The 17191-nt window shown below is 45.0% G+C and overlaps 1 protein-coding gene across 1 annotated transcript in view; it reads left to right on the top strand.

Moving 5' to 3' along the window:
• Positions 1 to 10350: 10350 nt before the first annotated feature.
• Positions 10351 to 17191, top strand: part of Gorasp2 (golgi reassembly stacking protein 2) — a 28418-nt gene continuing 21577 nt past the window's right edge. Inside the window, exon 1 of the mRNA XM_057755471.1 lies at positions 10351 to 10565. Coding sequence (XP_057611454.1) covers positions 10503 to 10565 — 63 coding nt within the window. The 5' untranslated portion in view covers positions 10351 to 10502. The remainder of the gene's footprint in view (positions 10566 to 17191) is intronic.

Raw genomic sequence — 17191 nt, 5'->3', positions numbered from 1 at the left:
TGGGTGAGTCAACCCCGAAGTTGTAAGCATGGGAGAGTTGTCTCCATTTCACATCTGGGGGACCAAGATGCAAAGGGCATGGTTTGGCTCCCCCTGTTATCCACACATCATTATCTACTATGATTTGCTGGAGCATGTGAAGGGACCTGACCTGCAGACCCCAAACTACGAGATCTCCACACACAGGACAACAACAGGGTCTCCAGGAGGCTCCCTAGCAAGGGCTCAGCTTCAACTAAGTAGTAGAAACCAGAGGCCTCGAACCAGATCAATACAGTGAACCCTTCCAAATGGACAAATGGGTTTACTGTGTCACTCACTGTATCATACTGCAGCTTCCAAAGCGAGATTTTTTTTTTTAAAGTTTTTCCCTTATTTTATTTTTTTCTCTTAAATTGTGTTTTCTTTGGGGGTGTGCAGGGGAGGAGTGCAGATGCGAAGGGATGGGAGGAATGAATGGGATCAAGATACATACTGGGCGGTAGGCCGATGATTTAGGAAGGGATTGAAATGTCCAGATTCCCATGTCCCACACTGCTGCCATATCTCTCAAACTCCACCCAACCCACTCTGACTATGGAGGAATGAATTTGTGATGTTGGGTGTCATCAGCAAATATAGCCTAACAATGCATCGACATTTGCAAATGTATTCTAGTCACATTAGAGCAGGTTCAATGTTTTATTATTGACAACATCACTCTTACCCAGTTCTATTTCAATACACTTTTTAAAAATTTTTATTACATATTTATTTATTCATTTACTTATTTATTTTGGGAGGGAGGTGAGGGGCACACAGGTATCACAGTACATAAGAGGATATCAAAGCCGGGCAGTGGTGGTGCACGCCTTTAGTCCCAGCACTTGGGAGGCAGAGGCAGGAGGATCTCCATGAGTTCGAGGCCAGCCTGGACTACAAGAACTAGTCCCAGGCTAGTTAGAGCTGTTATACAGAGAAACCCTATCTCAAAAAACCAAAAAAAAAAAAAAAAAAAAAAAACATTAGAGGACATTAGAAAGCAACTTGGGGGAGTTGGGGGAGTTGGTCTCCATCACGTGGGTCCCAGGGATCACTTAGGTGGCCAGGCTTGGCAGTAAGCACCTTGATGCACTGAGCCATCTTGAGTCATAGTTATCCAGCTGAGAATTTTGCATAACCCTAGATGTAGCCTCATCGTATGTCCTCCAAGGGAAAGTCTCTTGCTAGCGGCATTGTGGAAGGGAAGAATTTATCTTAACAGGACCCTGAAAAGCCCCTTGATGCACCGTGTGGCCTTTTGATAAGAGACCTTCAGCATAAGCCTTTTAACATCACACTGTAACAGCATGATTACGTTGTCCCATGTTACAGAACAGGAGTCAAGGAAAAATAAACAGCCTAAGATGACAGAATAAGCTTTTCTCCATCACTCAAAACCATATGGCGACTGTCAACTTCTTCCATAGCCTGAATTTGGTGCAGCTTGTGGAGTTTCAACTTTTCACAATATCAAGGGAGAAAAATCAAAAGGGCCCATCAGGCAAGTAAGCTAAGTATCAGGAGCCGGACATTAGAGTCCCTGCTGCACTGATCACTGGGCTCTGCCTGTATCTTTCATCTTCAAAGGACCCACAGGTAATAATCAATGGGAGCAACAAATTAGGCAGAGTTGCTGGAAAGACTCAGTGCAGGAGACAGTTGAAAGAGGCAGATCTGGGAAGGAAGTGTTAAAATAGACTCTTTCATCTGCAAAAAGCCAGACAGGCTACTTTGAATAATAAAGGTTTTAGGTAAAAGCCTACAAGGTAAGAAGAACAATGGGATATCAAGACAGGCAATGCACAATTAGAGCCTTTAATCCCAGCACTTGGGAGGCAGAGATGGGAGATTTCTCCCTGAGTGCAAAGGTCAATCAGGGCTATACACTGAGACCATATCTCAAAAAAAAGAAAAAAAAAAAAAAGAAAACTAAGGAGAAAATGTTCATTATCTTGGTTTAGTAATCATTTTTTATCTTAATGGCAAAATATGATAAGTTGAACTTTATCAAAATTTAGAAGTATTGTTTTAGCCGGGCGGTGGTGGCGCACGCCTTTAATCCCAGCACTCGGGAGGCAGAGGCAGGCGGATCTCTGTGAGTTCGAGACCAGCCTGGTCTACAAGAGCTAGTTCCAGGACAGGCTCCAAAACCACAGAGAAACTCTGTCTCGAAAAACCAAAAAAAAAAAAAAAAGAAGTATTGTTTTGTGATTGATACTGTTAGGAGTATGAAAACTTGGGAAATATCTGTAAGTCACATGCCTGGTAAAGATTCATATCCAAAACATACAAATAACTTATAAAACTTAACAATATAGAACTAAACAACCTAATTTAAGTATAGGAAAAGATCTGAACAGACACTTCAAAGGCAAGATGCAGGATGGTGTCTAACCCCTGAAAGGATGCTTAGCTACATGGATTGTCAAGGAGATGGAAATTAAAGCCACAATTACATACTATTATATGTCTAATAGAATACTCAACCACTCAAAAGCAACTGAGATGTAGTTCAGTGGTACAGTGGTTGCTTATGCTCAAAGCCCTTGGTTTGGTCCTCAGCAACAGCAATAATGATCACACACACACCGCACACACACACACACACACACACACACATACAGTGATGACAAATGTTGCTGAGGATGCAGACTGTCAGGGATGCTCATTTATTGCAAGTGCACTTGTAAATCAGTGCAGCTATTTCATCCAGTATCTTCCTTCCTTCTTTTCTTTTTTGAAGATACTTTCTTTAGTACCCCTAGATGGCCTGGAACTTGCCACGTAAGCCAGGCTGATCTCAAACTCACAGTGATCTGCCTGCCTCAGTCTCTACTCTATAGTACTGGGATTAAAGGCATGTGCTGCCACACCTGGTTCAAGAGAAGTGAGCTAACTCTTTTGTTTAATATGTGTGAATGTTCTGCTTTCATGTATGCACATGCACCATGTGCACGCCTCGTGTCTGAGGTCTGAAGAGGATGTCGGATCCTCTGGAACTGGAGTAACCGACGGCTGTGAGCTATCACATGGTGCTGGAAGTTGAACTTGGGTTCTCGGCAAGAACAAGTGCTCTTCACTGCTGAACCATCTGTCCAGCCACAGGAGCAACCACTTTAACAGACAGCTTTGTCTGGAGAGATGGCTCCGCAGTTAAGAGCACTGGCAGCTCTTCTAGAGGACCCGGGGTTTGATTCCCAGGACCCACATGGCAGCTCCCAGTCATCTGTAACTCTAGATTCAGGGAATAGGACACTTTCTTCTGGCTTTCATGGCAGGCACCAGGCAAGCAAGTGATATTCAGAGATATATGTATTCAAAACACTCATATACATAAAAGACAGCTTGCAGTTATTTATAAAGCCAAATATAAACTTAGCCATATGCAACTCAAGAGATTTATCCTTTATTTTTACTCAACTTAACAAAACAACATGTCCACACTAAAACGTTGCATTATTTCTATGGCAGCTTCATTGACAATTAAACAAAACAAAACTAGAAACTATGCAGATGAATAGCAAAACTAAATAAACACATCCACAAGGTGAAATGTCTTTCAGTGTTGAGCATACAATAGAGTTCACAACATATCAATCTTTGCTTGACTGTGTGTACATTTCCTTTTTGAGCATGGTCTCATATAGCTCAGGGTAGCCTCAAACTTGCTGAGCAGCTGAGGCTGACCTTGAACTCCTGATCCTCCTGACTCTACCTCTCAAGTGCTGAGTTTACAGGTGTGCGCCTCCATGCCCAGCTTTTCTTTCTCTCTCCCTCTTTCTTTTTAGAAAATTATTTATATTTTAATGAACTAATTTTAACACAGGGTCTAATTACATATTAATTAGCTAATTTTAAGACAGGGTCACATAAGACAGGATGACCTCAAATTCACCGTACAGTCAAACCTGACCTTAAACTCTTATTTCTCATGCCTCCTTCACCCCGCAAGTGCTATAATTAAAGGCATGAACATCTGGCTTTATACATGAATCTTAGATGAATCTTTCTAAATGAAAGAAACCAGACCTAAAAGGCTATGTGTTGTGTGATTCTAGCCTGGAAAAGGCAAACTTACGAAATTATAAGGCTAAAAGAAAGATTAGTGGTTCCCGGAGTTAAAGAGTGGAGTGATTAGCCAGGGAACACGGGTACAAATTGAGCAACAAAACCTGCCATGTTCCATTCCACCAGCAAAGAATAACAGTGCTAAGTATAAAATATATATGGGGTCATGATGATATAAATAAATGACAAGTAATAAATGACAGACAAGGAGCAAACTTCCCTGCAGAAGAATTAAATAGTTTTTGCACATAATTTCCCTTCCCCAAACACATTTACAACTAACTCCTTAAGCATGTCCAGACATGGTGACTTGCTTCCTTGGGAAAGGGTAAAAGTAGCTTGTTATTAATCAGACAGGCAAGCATAGGGAATAGTTTAGTAACCGGGGGCTCCCCTTGACTTGGGTATCCACATAGTCCCCAAAGTGGTTTTGGTAAGACAAACTGCCCTCTTCGTGAATTTTTAGGGACAATCCCCTATTTACCATCTTTGAAATAGATAATTGAGCTTGCGTATAATTGAAATCAGATGCATCATGGGAAAGGGGCACGTCAATCAAAACAGAGAAGCACCTGGCACTATAGCCCTTGGCAAAGAATTCATCCTTTTCTTGAGCCCTATAAAGAGAATCGTCAAACAACCAGAGCTGTTGGGCACTGTCACTCGTGTGGCTGCTGTCATTTTCGGCAGCATATTTCTTCCTGATCTTCACCACGGCTTTGCTTTTGAATAAAGTTTCATTGCTGGTCTGTAATCTGTATGTGCCGTTATTTCAATCCTTGCATAAGAAACGAAGAACCTGCAAGCACCTGGCCCGGAGTCTGACTACTTACAGGCAGACAGCATTAAGTGGGCAGGTTATCATGGCCAACCGTAAGCCATGTTCACAGCACGTAATTCTGATATGACAGTGAGGATGGACTTCTCTATTGTTATTCTGCACAACCTATAACCCCAGTCTAATCATGAGAAAAAGAGCAGACATGTCCGAATGGAATATATTCTTTAAAATATCTGAGCAAGGCTTTTTGAAACTGTCATAGCCGTGAAAAATGGGAAAGTTTTGAGGCATAGTCACAAGTCAGAGAAGACAAAAGGAGACATGAGAAATAACTGTGAAGTAGGCCATGCATTGAATGAGTGAAGCAGGGGGAAATGTGGAAAAATCTGTAGACTTCAGTTCATGATGTAAATTTGGGCTTCCTGATTTTGACAGATGCACCATGGTGATATAAGATATTGACAACTGGAAAACAGAGTGAAGAGCACATGGGAACTATATGCATTGTCTATAACTTTTCTGTGACCCTAAGAACAGTGGAGGTGGTGGCTTATACCTTCAGTCCCAGCATTTGGGAGACAGAGGGAGGTGGATCTCTATGAGTTCAAGGCCAGCCTGGTCTACAGAGTGAGTTCCCAGGTAGCCAGGACTACAGAGAGGAAACCTAAAGAAACCTCTAAAGAAAACAAAAAATAAAATAAACAAAAAAAATAGTTCCATTTCAAAAATAAATAAACAAGCCAAGTATGGTGGCACACTCCTATAACTTTGTGAGGCTGAGGCAGAATTCCAAGTTCAAGGCCAGCCAGGGCTAAGTACTGACTTCCAAATCAGCTTGAGCTATACACTGAGACATTGCCTTATTAAATAAAAAACTTTGACAATAAGTTGTTATTAGTATTAAAGGAACACAATGTTGTGGACGATTAGTTGAAGATGTGTTACATTTGTCTATGCTGTGGAATATTTATTTAAAGATGCAAAGATGTGTTACATTCTTTTATGTTGCATTTGTTTAACTCTGTGAAGCTGTGCTACTTTGCCTGTCTAAGCCTGATTGTTTTACTAAAGAGATGAATGGCCAATGACTACTCAGGAGAAAGGATAGGTGGGGCTGGCAGGCAGAGAGAATAAATAGAAGAAGCAAAAGAGAAGAGGGAGAATCGAGAGAAAGGAGGAGAGGAGGAAGGACATCAGGGGTCAGTCACCCAGCTACACAGCGATTGTGGAGTAAGAACCAAAGAAAGGCATATAGAAAGGTAAAAGCCCAGAGGCAAAAGACAGATGGGACAATTTAAGATAGAAAAGCTGGCTAGAAACAAGCCAAGCTAATGCCAGGCATTTATAAGAAAGACTAAGCCTCCGTGGATTTATTTGGGAGCTGGGTGGCAGGGCCCCCAAAAGCTAAGATAAAAGAGTAGAAAACAACTAACTATACACAAGAATATCAGTACAACTTGAGTCTGTGACCGTTCAATTCCCACAGTTTCAGTCCCAGCATTAAAGCAGCACAGGTTTTTTTAGGCATTGCATTAGTAGGAAGTTCCCAAACGTGCGGACCGGAAACCCATCGTGGAAATGGACATAGTAGCACTCGGGCTTATATCTTTACCGAGTTCCTATTCCCACCAGGGGTGGAACGCCAACACTCTACTGCTTCATATTGACATTACACTCCCACAAACCCGCATCCTTTCAACGCCACTGACCGAGAAGCTGTTCTATGCCAAACCTCTATCACAACTGAACACACAGCTAAACATGCAGGCACACATCAGCCACAGCTGCCATGCTAATATGCAAATGCAAACACTGTGTTCCTCTTCGGTTCCCGCGTTCTCTGAAAGCAATCCATTTCTCGGCTCAGCCCAGCTCTCACTCTTGTGTTTTATAGGGCAGAACTCCTCCTAAAAGGCCGCTGCATGTGTTTCTATTAAGTGGAGTTAGGCATTGCCTACAGGTCGTCGGTTCTCCTGAAGTCTGGGCAGTGGTTGGCTGGGCTTCTCTGGCACACAGCGTGACTGTTTTGCTAAGCAGCAAGGCAGGCTACATTAGGCAGGGGTTGCCGTGCGGAACCGATCTGTTCCGGAAGGGTTGCCATCCACACATTGAGAGTCAGACCTTCCCAGATAATGGCCTGGAAGATAAGATGCACTCATGAATGCAATGGAAAGGGGCCCTTCCATCATGAGAACTCAGAATTCACAAAGCCCAGATCAGCCACGTGAATGCGGCTTCCTCGGAAGCAAATTGCTTCTGGTTTGATTGTTTTAGTCTGTAGACGTTTCTGTCTGCAGGACCTCGCTTTTCTGCTGTCTGCGATGTTTCAAAATGCCAACTTGCCTGCAGCGGGTTCTGACTCAGACTGTGACTGGCCTGAACAATAATTTCCCATGCATTCTCCACCAGCGTGTTGTATTTATTTACATTAACTTTGGCAGTGGCCTTGGGATTTTATTCTTTGCTTTCCCTTTGAGCATTTCCCCAACTAAGTGAAGAAGGCAAACTGGTACCAGGAATAGGAGAAATGGTCATATTTTTAAAATGCTCAGATCTGTACCTTGCCTGCTATCAATTGGTACTGAAGTCATAATACATATTTTGATGAGGTAGAAACAGTGGTCGCAGTAACAGAGTTGGGGGCAGGGTTGTGAAGCTATTCAGTTCATGCATTTAATTCAAGTCAATAATATTTTTAATTTACTGACCTGGATAAATATGAGATAGAGCCATGGATTTGTACACGCTAGGCCAACATTAACCGACAAACGCTAACGCGATGTTTGCGTCATAAACTAGAAATCAAAAGTAAAAGGACATATCATATACTGCACTCCCTCCCGCTCTGCCTCTGAGCTACACCCCTAGGCCCTCAGAAACGTGAGTGCTGGAGATCTGAATTCAGGTCCTCTTGTTCGTGCAGCAAACACTTTCACCCACTGAGCCATCTCTCAACTCCTAATCTAAAGCTTTGGCAACATATCAGTACCATGAAGAAAATTATAACTATCCAGCAAGATAAGATCATTATCATCAAATCCGACTATTATATTTATTTTCTTGTATTAAATATGTATTTACTGCATTAGCTGCCAGGCCTCCTGGTAAGTACTGGAGACATGGAGCCAATTCCACTGGACTCCCTGCTCTTGAGAAGCCGCACGCCTGGAGCCTTCATTTATTCAGTTACGTACTTGTTTAACCTTCCAAGGATGTGCTAATTGTCTTATTAACAGCAAAGGGAGAGCCGGGCGATGGTGGCGCACGCCTTTAATCCCAGCACTCGGGAGGCAGAGGCAGGCGGATCTCTGTGAGTTCAAGACCAGCCTGGTCTACAGAGCTAGTTCCAGGACAGGCTCCAAAGCCACAGAGAAACCCTGTCTCGGAAAACCAAAAAAAAAAAACAGCAAAGGGAGAAATGATGTTTTATTTTCAATTTTTAAATAAAATTTGTTAGGAAAAAGAAAACTCTATAATGTTAAACATTATAGAATAGAATATAAAAACAGCAAAAGGCAGGTGAATTTGAGACTGGCATGGACTACAGAGCGAGTTTCAGGACAGTTAGGGTTACACAGAGAAACCCTGTCTCAAAAAGCAAAGGCACAAATAAAACAAAATTTCTGTTCCTACTCAGAGATCACTATTATAGTCCTTCGTTCATATCATCCAGATAGTTCTAGGTAGAGGAATGCACTAATATACATCTTATATTTAAGAAAATTATTTTATATGCTACAGACTCAGACTGTCTTCTAGCCAGTTTTCCCTCAGTAATTAACTTCTTTTTCATAAAAATAAATATTTCCCTTCTAATTTCAGTATTCTAATGACAATATTCAAATTTATCCAATGGAACCAAAAATGTCCTTTACAAACCAGGTACACTGGAATATTTCAGCTACTCAGAAGGCTGAGGCAGGAGAGTCACCAGGATTTAAAACTAGTCAGGAAAACACAGCAAGATTCCAGCTCAAAACAAAATAAAATAAAGCATTTCTTTCACAGCTAATTGGTGAATTCCTTTTTTAAAAAAAACATTTGTTTTGTGTGTATATCTGTGTGTGTGTTTGTGTGTGTGTGTTCACACAGCGAAGAGGGTGCCAGATACCTTGGAGCCAAAGTCATACCACTGTGAATAGTCTGATGTGGGTGCTGGGATTTGAACTCCCATCCTCATGATGTAGCAGCAAGCACTTTAATCCCTAAGCCACCTCTCCATTCAATAGGAATTTTTTTTTTCAGATTGGCTTTGTGTTAGTGTTCTGGATCAATGACAAAACACCTAAGGTAATTAACTTATAGAAAGAAAGATTTATTTGACTTGTGGTTTCAGTTTATAGCTGTTGGCTCCCTTATATTGGGGTCTTTGGCAAAGTCGTGCATCACAGTAGGAGGCAAAGGTTTTTGTCTCAGAGCAGACATGAAGCAAAGGAATGGGCTGGGTCTTACTGTCTACTTTAAGGACAGGCTCCAGCTTACTTCCACTAGGTCCCACCTCTTAAAGGTTCCGGTGCCTCTACCGCTGACCAAGGCTTTAGCACTTAAGCCTTTGGGGTGACATTCCGGATCCAAACGGTAACAAGATCCCCATTCAAGCTCTTCCTTGTGTTTTCTAATTATGTCTATGGTATCTCTTTTAAGGCAGCGTTCTTTTTATAAGATTCCGATTCCATATAGAGAGCTGGCCAGTCGTGTGCAAGTAAAGTCCATGGACTGTATTTCCCTGGTTTCTCGGGATGCCATTCCTCTAGCCTTTAAACTGAGCGATCTAACTGAAGGCGTGTGTAGGTAACTATTCAAAAAACATTTGGGACTAGAACACGTCACCCTTAATAGCAGTTCACATTGCCAAACACCAAAGACAGTTGACACCTGGATGGCACACCCTTACCAAGAGTCGAACTGACGGACTACAGTATCTGGGGGTGGGAGGAGCAGGGTCCGGAGGAGCTGTGAAAGGGGCGAAAGGAACAAATGTGAGAAATGTGTGAATCAAGCTTAGCTACTTAGACGCGGTGTAATGAGCTATCAAAAGGCAAGAGGCAAAATGCCAAGGAAATGCAACCTTGTTTCCCCGCTCTGGACTATGTTCTATCAGGAAGAGGAAAAGAACAACAGCAAAATTTGGGACAGCTGTTATTTCGGGGAACATTGCTCTTTATAAAAGTGAATTGAAAGCCACTGAGAACTCTTATTAAACAAGACCTAGAACAAACCAAGTGCCCAGAGTGCTTTTCTGACTCTTGCCACCAGGAGGCGCTGCAAGCAAGGACCTTTTCTTCCGGGACCGTAGACTCGCGCCTAGATGAGTCTTGTCTACTCCGGAGCCCCGTAGCCAGGCGTCGCGCTCGGAGCCGTAGTTCCGCTTTCTCGCGTGCCGCGCCAGGTTCCTCCCCTCGGCCACCCGGCTGCCCGCTCTCGGGCCGTCCCCGCCGGCTTCCGGAAGGGGGCGCTGTCTGCGGCGTCGCAGCGGCCCCGGCTGCCGGGAGACCATCTCCCGGCGGGCTGTGCGGCCCGGCTCGGGCGGCTGCGAGTGCCACGTCCCAAGTGCTACGCGGAGTCGCGGAGCGGGCGGTGCGCGAGGGCGAGCTGTGCTGAGCCGGCCGGGCCGTACGGATCGCCCGCCGCCATGGGCTCCTCGCAGAGCGTCGAGATCCCAGGCGGCGGCACGGAAGGCTACCATGTCTTGCGGGTAAGGGCTGCGGGGGCGGAGGCCCTGGGGACGCCGGGGCGGCCAGGCCCGAGTCCGCCGAGCGTCCTGGGCGCGGCTGCGGGCGACGCGGCCGGGGACCCGCCAACCGGTCCCCGGCCCTCCGCACGGCCTCGCCGACCGTCCTGATCTGAGCTTCCGAGTTGGGAAGGGCAGGGGACACCGCCTTCAGAAGGGGCCGGAGCCGGTACCTGGGTTCCCAGGAAGAGTGATCGAGCCTCCGGGGATGCCAGCCCAGGTGTCGATTCACCTCGGTGTCCCTGGATGCGTGGAAAGGCCACCTGGGCAGGACAAGACGAACGAATGGCCTCCAACCAGATTTGACCGACTTGAATTTACTTGATTTTTTGATAGGACTTTTCCGTTCCGGGTCGCTCCTGACCCTTCCAGATCTCTTCTACATTTCCTGGAGGAGAGGGACTTCCGTTCTTCTTGCTTGGATGAAATAATCAGGGAGATAAAGGTTTAGGTCGGTGTAGTAAAAAGTAATGGGGAGGAATGTTTTCAAAATAGTCAGGGTTGGTAGGGGAACGCAGCGCCAGACACCAGGGTGCAAAGGCACATCCTCCTGTGAATGTCTTTTCCTCGTGGAACCAGGAATGCGGCGACACCTGTGTGAGTGGTAACAGAGTGGCCTCCGTCTGCAGCGCCTTGTAGGGACAACATAGTGTCAAAAGATGGTAGCTTCTCAGACAAGACAATCCTCCCTGAGAGTGTGCTTGCTATCTTCCTTTTCTGGCCTGGGTCCCATGTTCTGAGTGAGCTAACATTCTAAAGTTATCTGAATGCTGGGACTGTGATGGTTTCTGATTGTCCGGGATTGCGGTGTATAGCTAGCTGCCTCTCCATTCCGCTCGTAGAGCCTCCCGAAGTCCAGTTCTTAGCAGTTTGTTTTGCCAGGGTGTTTGTACATAAGCCATATTACTTTCCTCTTCCCATCAGCTAACCAGACTCCTAAGTGCCGTAGCGATAGGGAAAATAGAGAACTGTCCCATCCCGGATTTGAAGGAAAATTAATGGCTGTGCTTTTTTAAAAATCTCTTCTGATTTTGTCTCCTGTTATTAGCTAATGCTCAGAGTGGCTGACTGTGACCATGAACCCTGGGGGACCTGCGGTATTTTTATAATAATAAACATTTGGGGAAACCCAGTAAAACGCATTAGTGTTAATGAGTAGGGGGAAAAGGTCTTTAGGGTCTTCAAAGACAAATCTTTGCATCAACAGAACTCCAGTTTAATGACCTCATTCCTGTGAAAGACAGTTGAAATACATTTTCTTGTAAGTTATTTATTTTATATGGCTTGGTGTTTTGTCTGCATATGTGTCTGTGTGAGGATGTCGGATCCTCTGCAGCTGGAGTTACAGACAGTTGTGAACCGCCATGTGGGCGCTGGGAATTGTACACAGGTCCTTTGGAAGAGCGGCCACTGTTCTTAACCACTGAGCCATCTCTCCAGCCCAAAAAGACTTCCTTTCTTATTGTTGGTTTCTTTGTTTTTTTTGTTGTTTGGTCGGTTGGTTGGGGTTTTCTTGTTGTTGTTAAGACAGAATTTCTCTGTATATGTACCCTTGGAACTTGCTCTATAGACCAGGCTGGCCTCGAACTTAGAGATCTGCCTGCCTCTGCCTCCTGAGTGCTGGGATTAAAGGCATGTGCCTCCACCAGCTGGAAGTACGTTTTCTTTATAGGTGCACGCAGAGGGTTCCTGTGCACAGTGTACAGGTGAGCTATTACTCTCCCCCTGGGGTTTTAGAAGTTTGAGGGGGGAGAGCTTTAATCAGAGGGAGGCTTAGTGACTGTGTCATGAAGCGAATGTTTCTGCATTCTTAACCCTCTCTTCCCCTAATTCCGGCACTCATTTCCTTCCCTGTGTTTTCAGAGGAACAAGAGCTATTTTCTTCCTTCTATCTGTTACTGCCTAAACGCATAGTGGTGCGTTCCACTAGAGGACGGAGCTTGGGGACCACTCTGCAACAGGGAACTCTTGAGATAAACTCACCCATGTTTGATGAGTTCTAAACTGATCTAATTTCATGTTCTTTGATAACCAACTCCCTGGTGATGAAAACACTGCTTCGTATTCTGATGCCCGTATCTGCTGCCGTCCTACTATTTCAGGCGTCCACATATTGACAAAGTAAACTTCCCGTTGAGAGATCATTTTCAGTACTTACTGTTGAGTTCTGCCGTACAAATCTACAGAGGACAATCTGAAAGATCCGGCAATTTCTTTAAGCAGAAGACTTTTCTTCTTAGGTAATTGTGTATTTCTGTTAGATGCTGTGTATTTCTTCTGTCTTCCTGCATGGTTCAATGCGGTTATGACCCCATAATATATTCAAATCGTAATCCCCAGAGGTGACTACCCATTCCTGAGAGTTTCTCATGTGGCCATTCAGTATGTTTAATGTATATAAAAGCATCTGTTTGTGTACTTGGTCAGTTTTCTCAGGTTTTTGCTCTTTTGTGTAACCATTAGAAGCATATGATAACACTGTAAAGTTACTTAACTGGGCAGTGAGCCTCACTGAATTGAGCTTCATAGGAGTGTGGAAACTAGCACCTCCTGGCGATGAGCATGGAGTTTGCTGGTCTTAAACTCTTAAAAGGAGTTTCTGGGGACCTTACAGTCTTTTTGTTGACTTAAAATCCACACTTGCAAAATTACGGAATTTTAATGTTCTGCAAATACTGATCTTCATTTTGCTGAGTTGCTGTGCTTTCTGATTATCTGTTCTTTAGAGAACATTTAAGCAAGTTTCAGGATAAAACACAAGTTCCGTGTAACTACAGTGTCTAAAGGTAACTACTGCTGGCATGTTCGTCTTTGTCGTTTATTTTCTTCTGCTTTCCTCAGCCCCTATCCATGTGTCACAAAGGCTTTGAATGATACGGCGCAATCAAGTAGAGTGTGGGCAGAATATGGATTAGAGCCGGGCGTGGTCGGTCACGCCTGTAATCCAGCGCTTGTGAGGGAAGGCAGGATTGCCAAGTGTTCAAGACCAAGCTTGAGTGCATAGCGAGTTCTAGGCTGAGTTACGGAACGAGAAAACGGGAACAAGCACATGGGTGTGTTAGCCTTCCAGCCTGAACTCCTATTTCTTGTAAATGAAGCAAAGCTTAAGCGCTCATCAGAAAGCTGTGCTCTGGAGGAAAGCTTTCCAACGCCCTGGATATTTTCCAAAAGTTTTATTTTAAAAGTGGGTACCTGGGCCGAAGAGATGGCTCAGTGGTTAAGATCACGTGCTCCTCTTGCAGGAGATCCGAGTCTGGTTCCCAGCGCCCAGAGTGGGTGCTGCACAGCAACCCTATTGCTTGAACCGTAGGAGTGATACCTCTGACCTGTGCGGGCGCATGTGCGTACCACTTCTTCCCACCCCGCATACACATCACTAAAGATAAGATTAATCCTTAAAAATAAAAATAGATTCTTGGGGTTGGCAAGATGGTTAAGAGAGTAAAAGCTCTTGCCACCCAACGTGACAAACCTGAGTTCAAGCCCCAGGGCTCGGCTGATAGGAAAGGAGAACTGACTCCTGAAAATTGTCCTGAAACCACCGCGTGTGCACCATGGTGCCCATGGACCCACATGCCCGCACACAAAATATAAATGAATTTACAAATTTCTTGTAGTACATGCCTTGATTCCCAGCACTCTGGGGGCAGAGGCAGGCAGATCTCTGAGGTTGACTCAGCCTGGTCCACAGGCCAGACACAGTAGTGCACACCTCTAAGCCCAACACTTGTGAGGATAAGGTAAGGGGCCAGTTTGGGGTTGTATAACAAGATCTGAGTGTGTGTGTGTGTGTGTGTGTCCCCATCTGTGTTCCCATGCCCTTATGTGTGCGTCCCCATCTGTGTTCCCATGCCCTTATGTGTGCCTGTGAAGACAGAAGGGGTGAAATCCTCATTACTCTCTACCTTATTTTTTGAGACGGCATCTTTTACTGAGCCCAGGCCTCACTGATTGGCTAGACTGGCTGCCCAGCGAGCCCAAGGGCTCTTCAGCTTTCTGCCCCTCCACACTGGAATTGCAGACCACACCCAGCTTTTTAACTGGGGCGCTGGGGATCTGAACTCTTGCTTTACACAGCCAGCACTTTTATCTACTGGTCCATCCCCAACCCAAAAGATGATGATGGAAGATTTCAAAACTTGTCTCAAAGCCTTTCAAAATAACATTGCAGCTTCCCTTAGCCAGTGGGTCTGGGGCTGCTGAGATGGCGCCAGCCTGATGCCTGGTTGACCCTGTGGCGCATGTGGTGGCGGCAGAGGACTGCCTCCCATCCGAACGCCACGGTGCCACACACACAAGACGGGTTGTTTCTACAGCTTCAAACAATAGGACAGAGCGATGTGTCACTTCTGTTTCCATCCTTGAATCCTAATGGAAGGCGGAGATGTATGTATCAGGGCTCCTAGAATCAGCTAGAAGTTACTGCAGGTTACCTCCTACAGTAATGCCTGCCAGACTCTTGCTTCCATTTGACATTTGTTATCCAGTGAGTCCAGCAAAGCCATTGTCAAAAGTCACATCTTTGGAGTGGTCTCATAGATGTGGCCATTATAAATTAAACTATTCTGGCCTGTACGTAGCACTCCTTGAGAAGGGAGCCCTCTGGAGACATGGGAACTGCTGTGTTACTCTTCAGGCTGTATTGACTGATGGACTGTTGAGATGTTCTGCATTCCCCTTGTAATCAGAGGCCTAACCCAAGCCATTTGCCGCAGACTCAACAGCATTTAGGTGCTGGCTTCAGAGTTGCTGCAAATGGAGTTAGTCCTGTGTAAATGGAACCTGAACCGTGTCTGCCCTCAGGTGGAGCTGCCCTGTTTGGTGGCGCCTCACTGGCTAACGGAGAGAAACCCTGCTACCGCTACCAGGGGACACACTCACAAACAGCTGTGCTAGCTAACTTTTTTTCCCCAGAAGTAATTAGAATGCGTATAAGCCAGTACCACTCGCAGATTCTGCCTTTCTCCCTATTGATCTCTTCAGTTTAACACCAAGAAGCTTTTTGATTCATAAACATTCTTTGAAATTACCTTCTAATGCAGGAAGCAGGTGATTTCAGTTTACTAAAGCCAAGGAACACAATACACGAACCTTAGGGCACTTGTAACCGCTGTGTCAGTGAACGTAAACTATGTCAGAAGTCTTGAGCAGGCTAATCTGGCCTGCCGGGCTCCTCACTGGCCAAACCTCCTCCTGCTCTTCATTACCTGTGGCTTCAGCAAGGAGTCTGCGGTGCTGGTCCCACCCATCCCGGCCAGGCCAGCTTGATGTTGTGATGGCGCCAATGACAGCGCCGCCCTTTAGTGGTCTACTGACAGGACTCTGTTCTTTTGATTTGCTGCTAAAAATGTGAACTGGTAAATGTGACGCTCGGTGTGAGCTTTGGAATCTGACTGCATATTGCGGGAAGTATGATTATTTTGTAGTCTCTTGTCTTTAAAAGTCACATTCGGAAGCAGAGTGGTCCTGGGAGACTGTATATTGCCCTGTTGGCGGTGCAGATGTACTTTCCACAGTAGGGAAAAGAATGGGGCTGTGGTCTCCTTTATGTTCTTCCCACACACACCCCTTTTGAGATGATCCACACATATTTTCAGAAATAGAGAACCAACCACATCTCGTGGATATGGATACATTGAGAGACCGGTCTAGTGGCCCACCCAAGAGCATACTGGGGAAGTGGAGTCCAGCACCTGCTATGCTCAGCAGTCCTGTGAACCTCTTCACACTGCCTGTTAGGAACCTCTTCACACTGCCTGTTAGCTGAAAGGAGACGACAGCTGTGCCTTCAGCCCCACATCACACGTTAGACATGAACATAATTTGAAAACAAGTGAATACTATTATCTTGGAAAAAAAAACTTAGCTTGGGGGCTAGCAAGGTGGCTTGCTGGGTACCTGTGCCTGTGCACTGTGCACAGGCCTGTCAACCTGAGCTTGGTCCCTGGGTCCCACAGAGCATCAGGAGGGAAATGACTCCTGAGAGTTGTCCTCCAATCTCCACAGTGTGCAGTCCTGCACACTCATACACACACACACGCTAAAAATAAATGTAGAAATTAAGATCTAATCTTGACTCAAATCAGTCCCTTCAATTCCTGTCCCTAAAGTGCACACATATATGGCACTTGTCCTTTTAAGGAATTTTTGTTTTTGAGGAAACTGTCTGTTGAGACTCAGGTGAGCACCCTTGCCTTCCTCACTGCTCTGCCCCATTGTGACTGGATACAGTCATTAAAGTTCCTAGGAACCCTGTGATCATGGCGATCTGCATTTGGTGTTCTTCATGCCTCACGGACTGTCTGGTTGGCTGCCTCTCTCTTCAGAGCTAGAGAAAGCACAGAGAGGTTGATCTGATTTGCCCAATCACACAGCAAGCTTTCCTTTCCCAAGAAAAATGTGTAAATCTGTATTTGAACTGGATTTGGATAGTTTTTGCTCCCCAATCCCAGATCTTTTCTAGAAGCTGATACATGTAATAGCAGGTCTTTTTGCCATTTTATGCCAATTCTTTTTGATCATCAGAAATGGGGGGGGGTTTGTTTTGAGATGGGGTCTGTTGGTGTTGGAACTTGTGAGCTAAAGTCTCA

This window comes from Chionomys nivalis, chromosome 22, assembly GCF_950005125.1.
Source record: "Chionomys nivalis chromosome 22, mChiNiv1.1, whole genome shotgun sequence".
Lineage (NCBI taxonomy): Eukaryota > Metazoa > Chordata > Mammalia > Rodentia > Cricetidae > Chionomys > Chionomys nivalis.
Note: the sequence above shows the minus strand (reverse complement) of the source record. Positions and strands in the feature narration are given on the sequence as shown.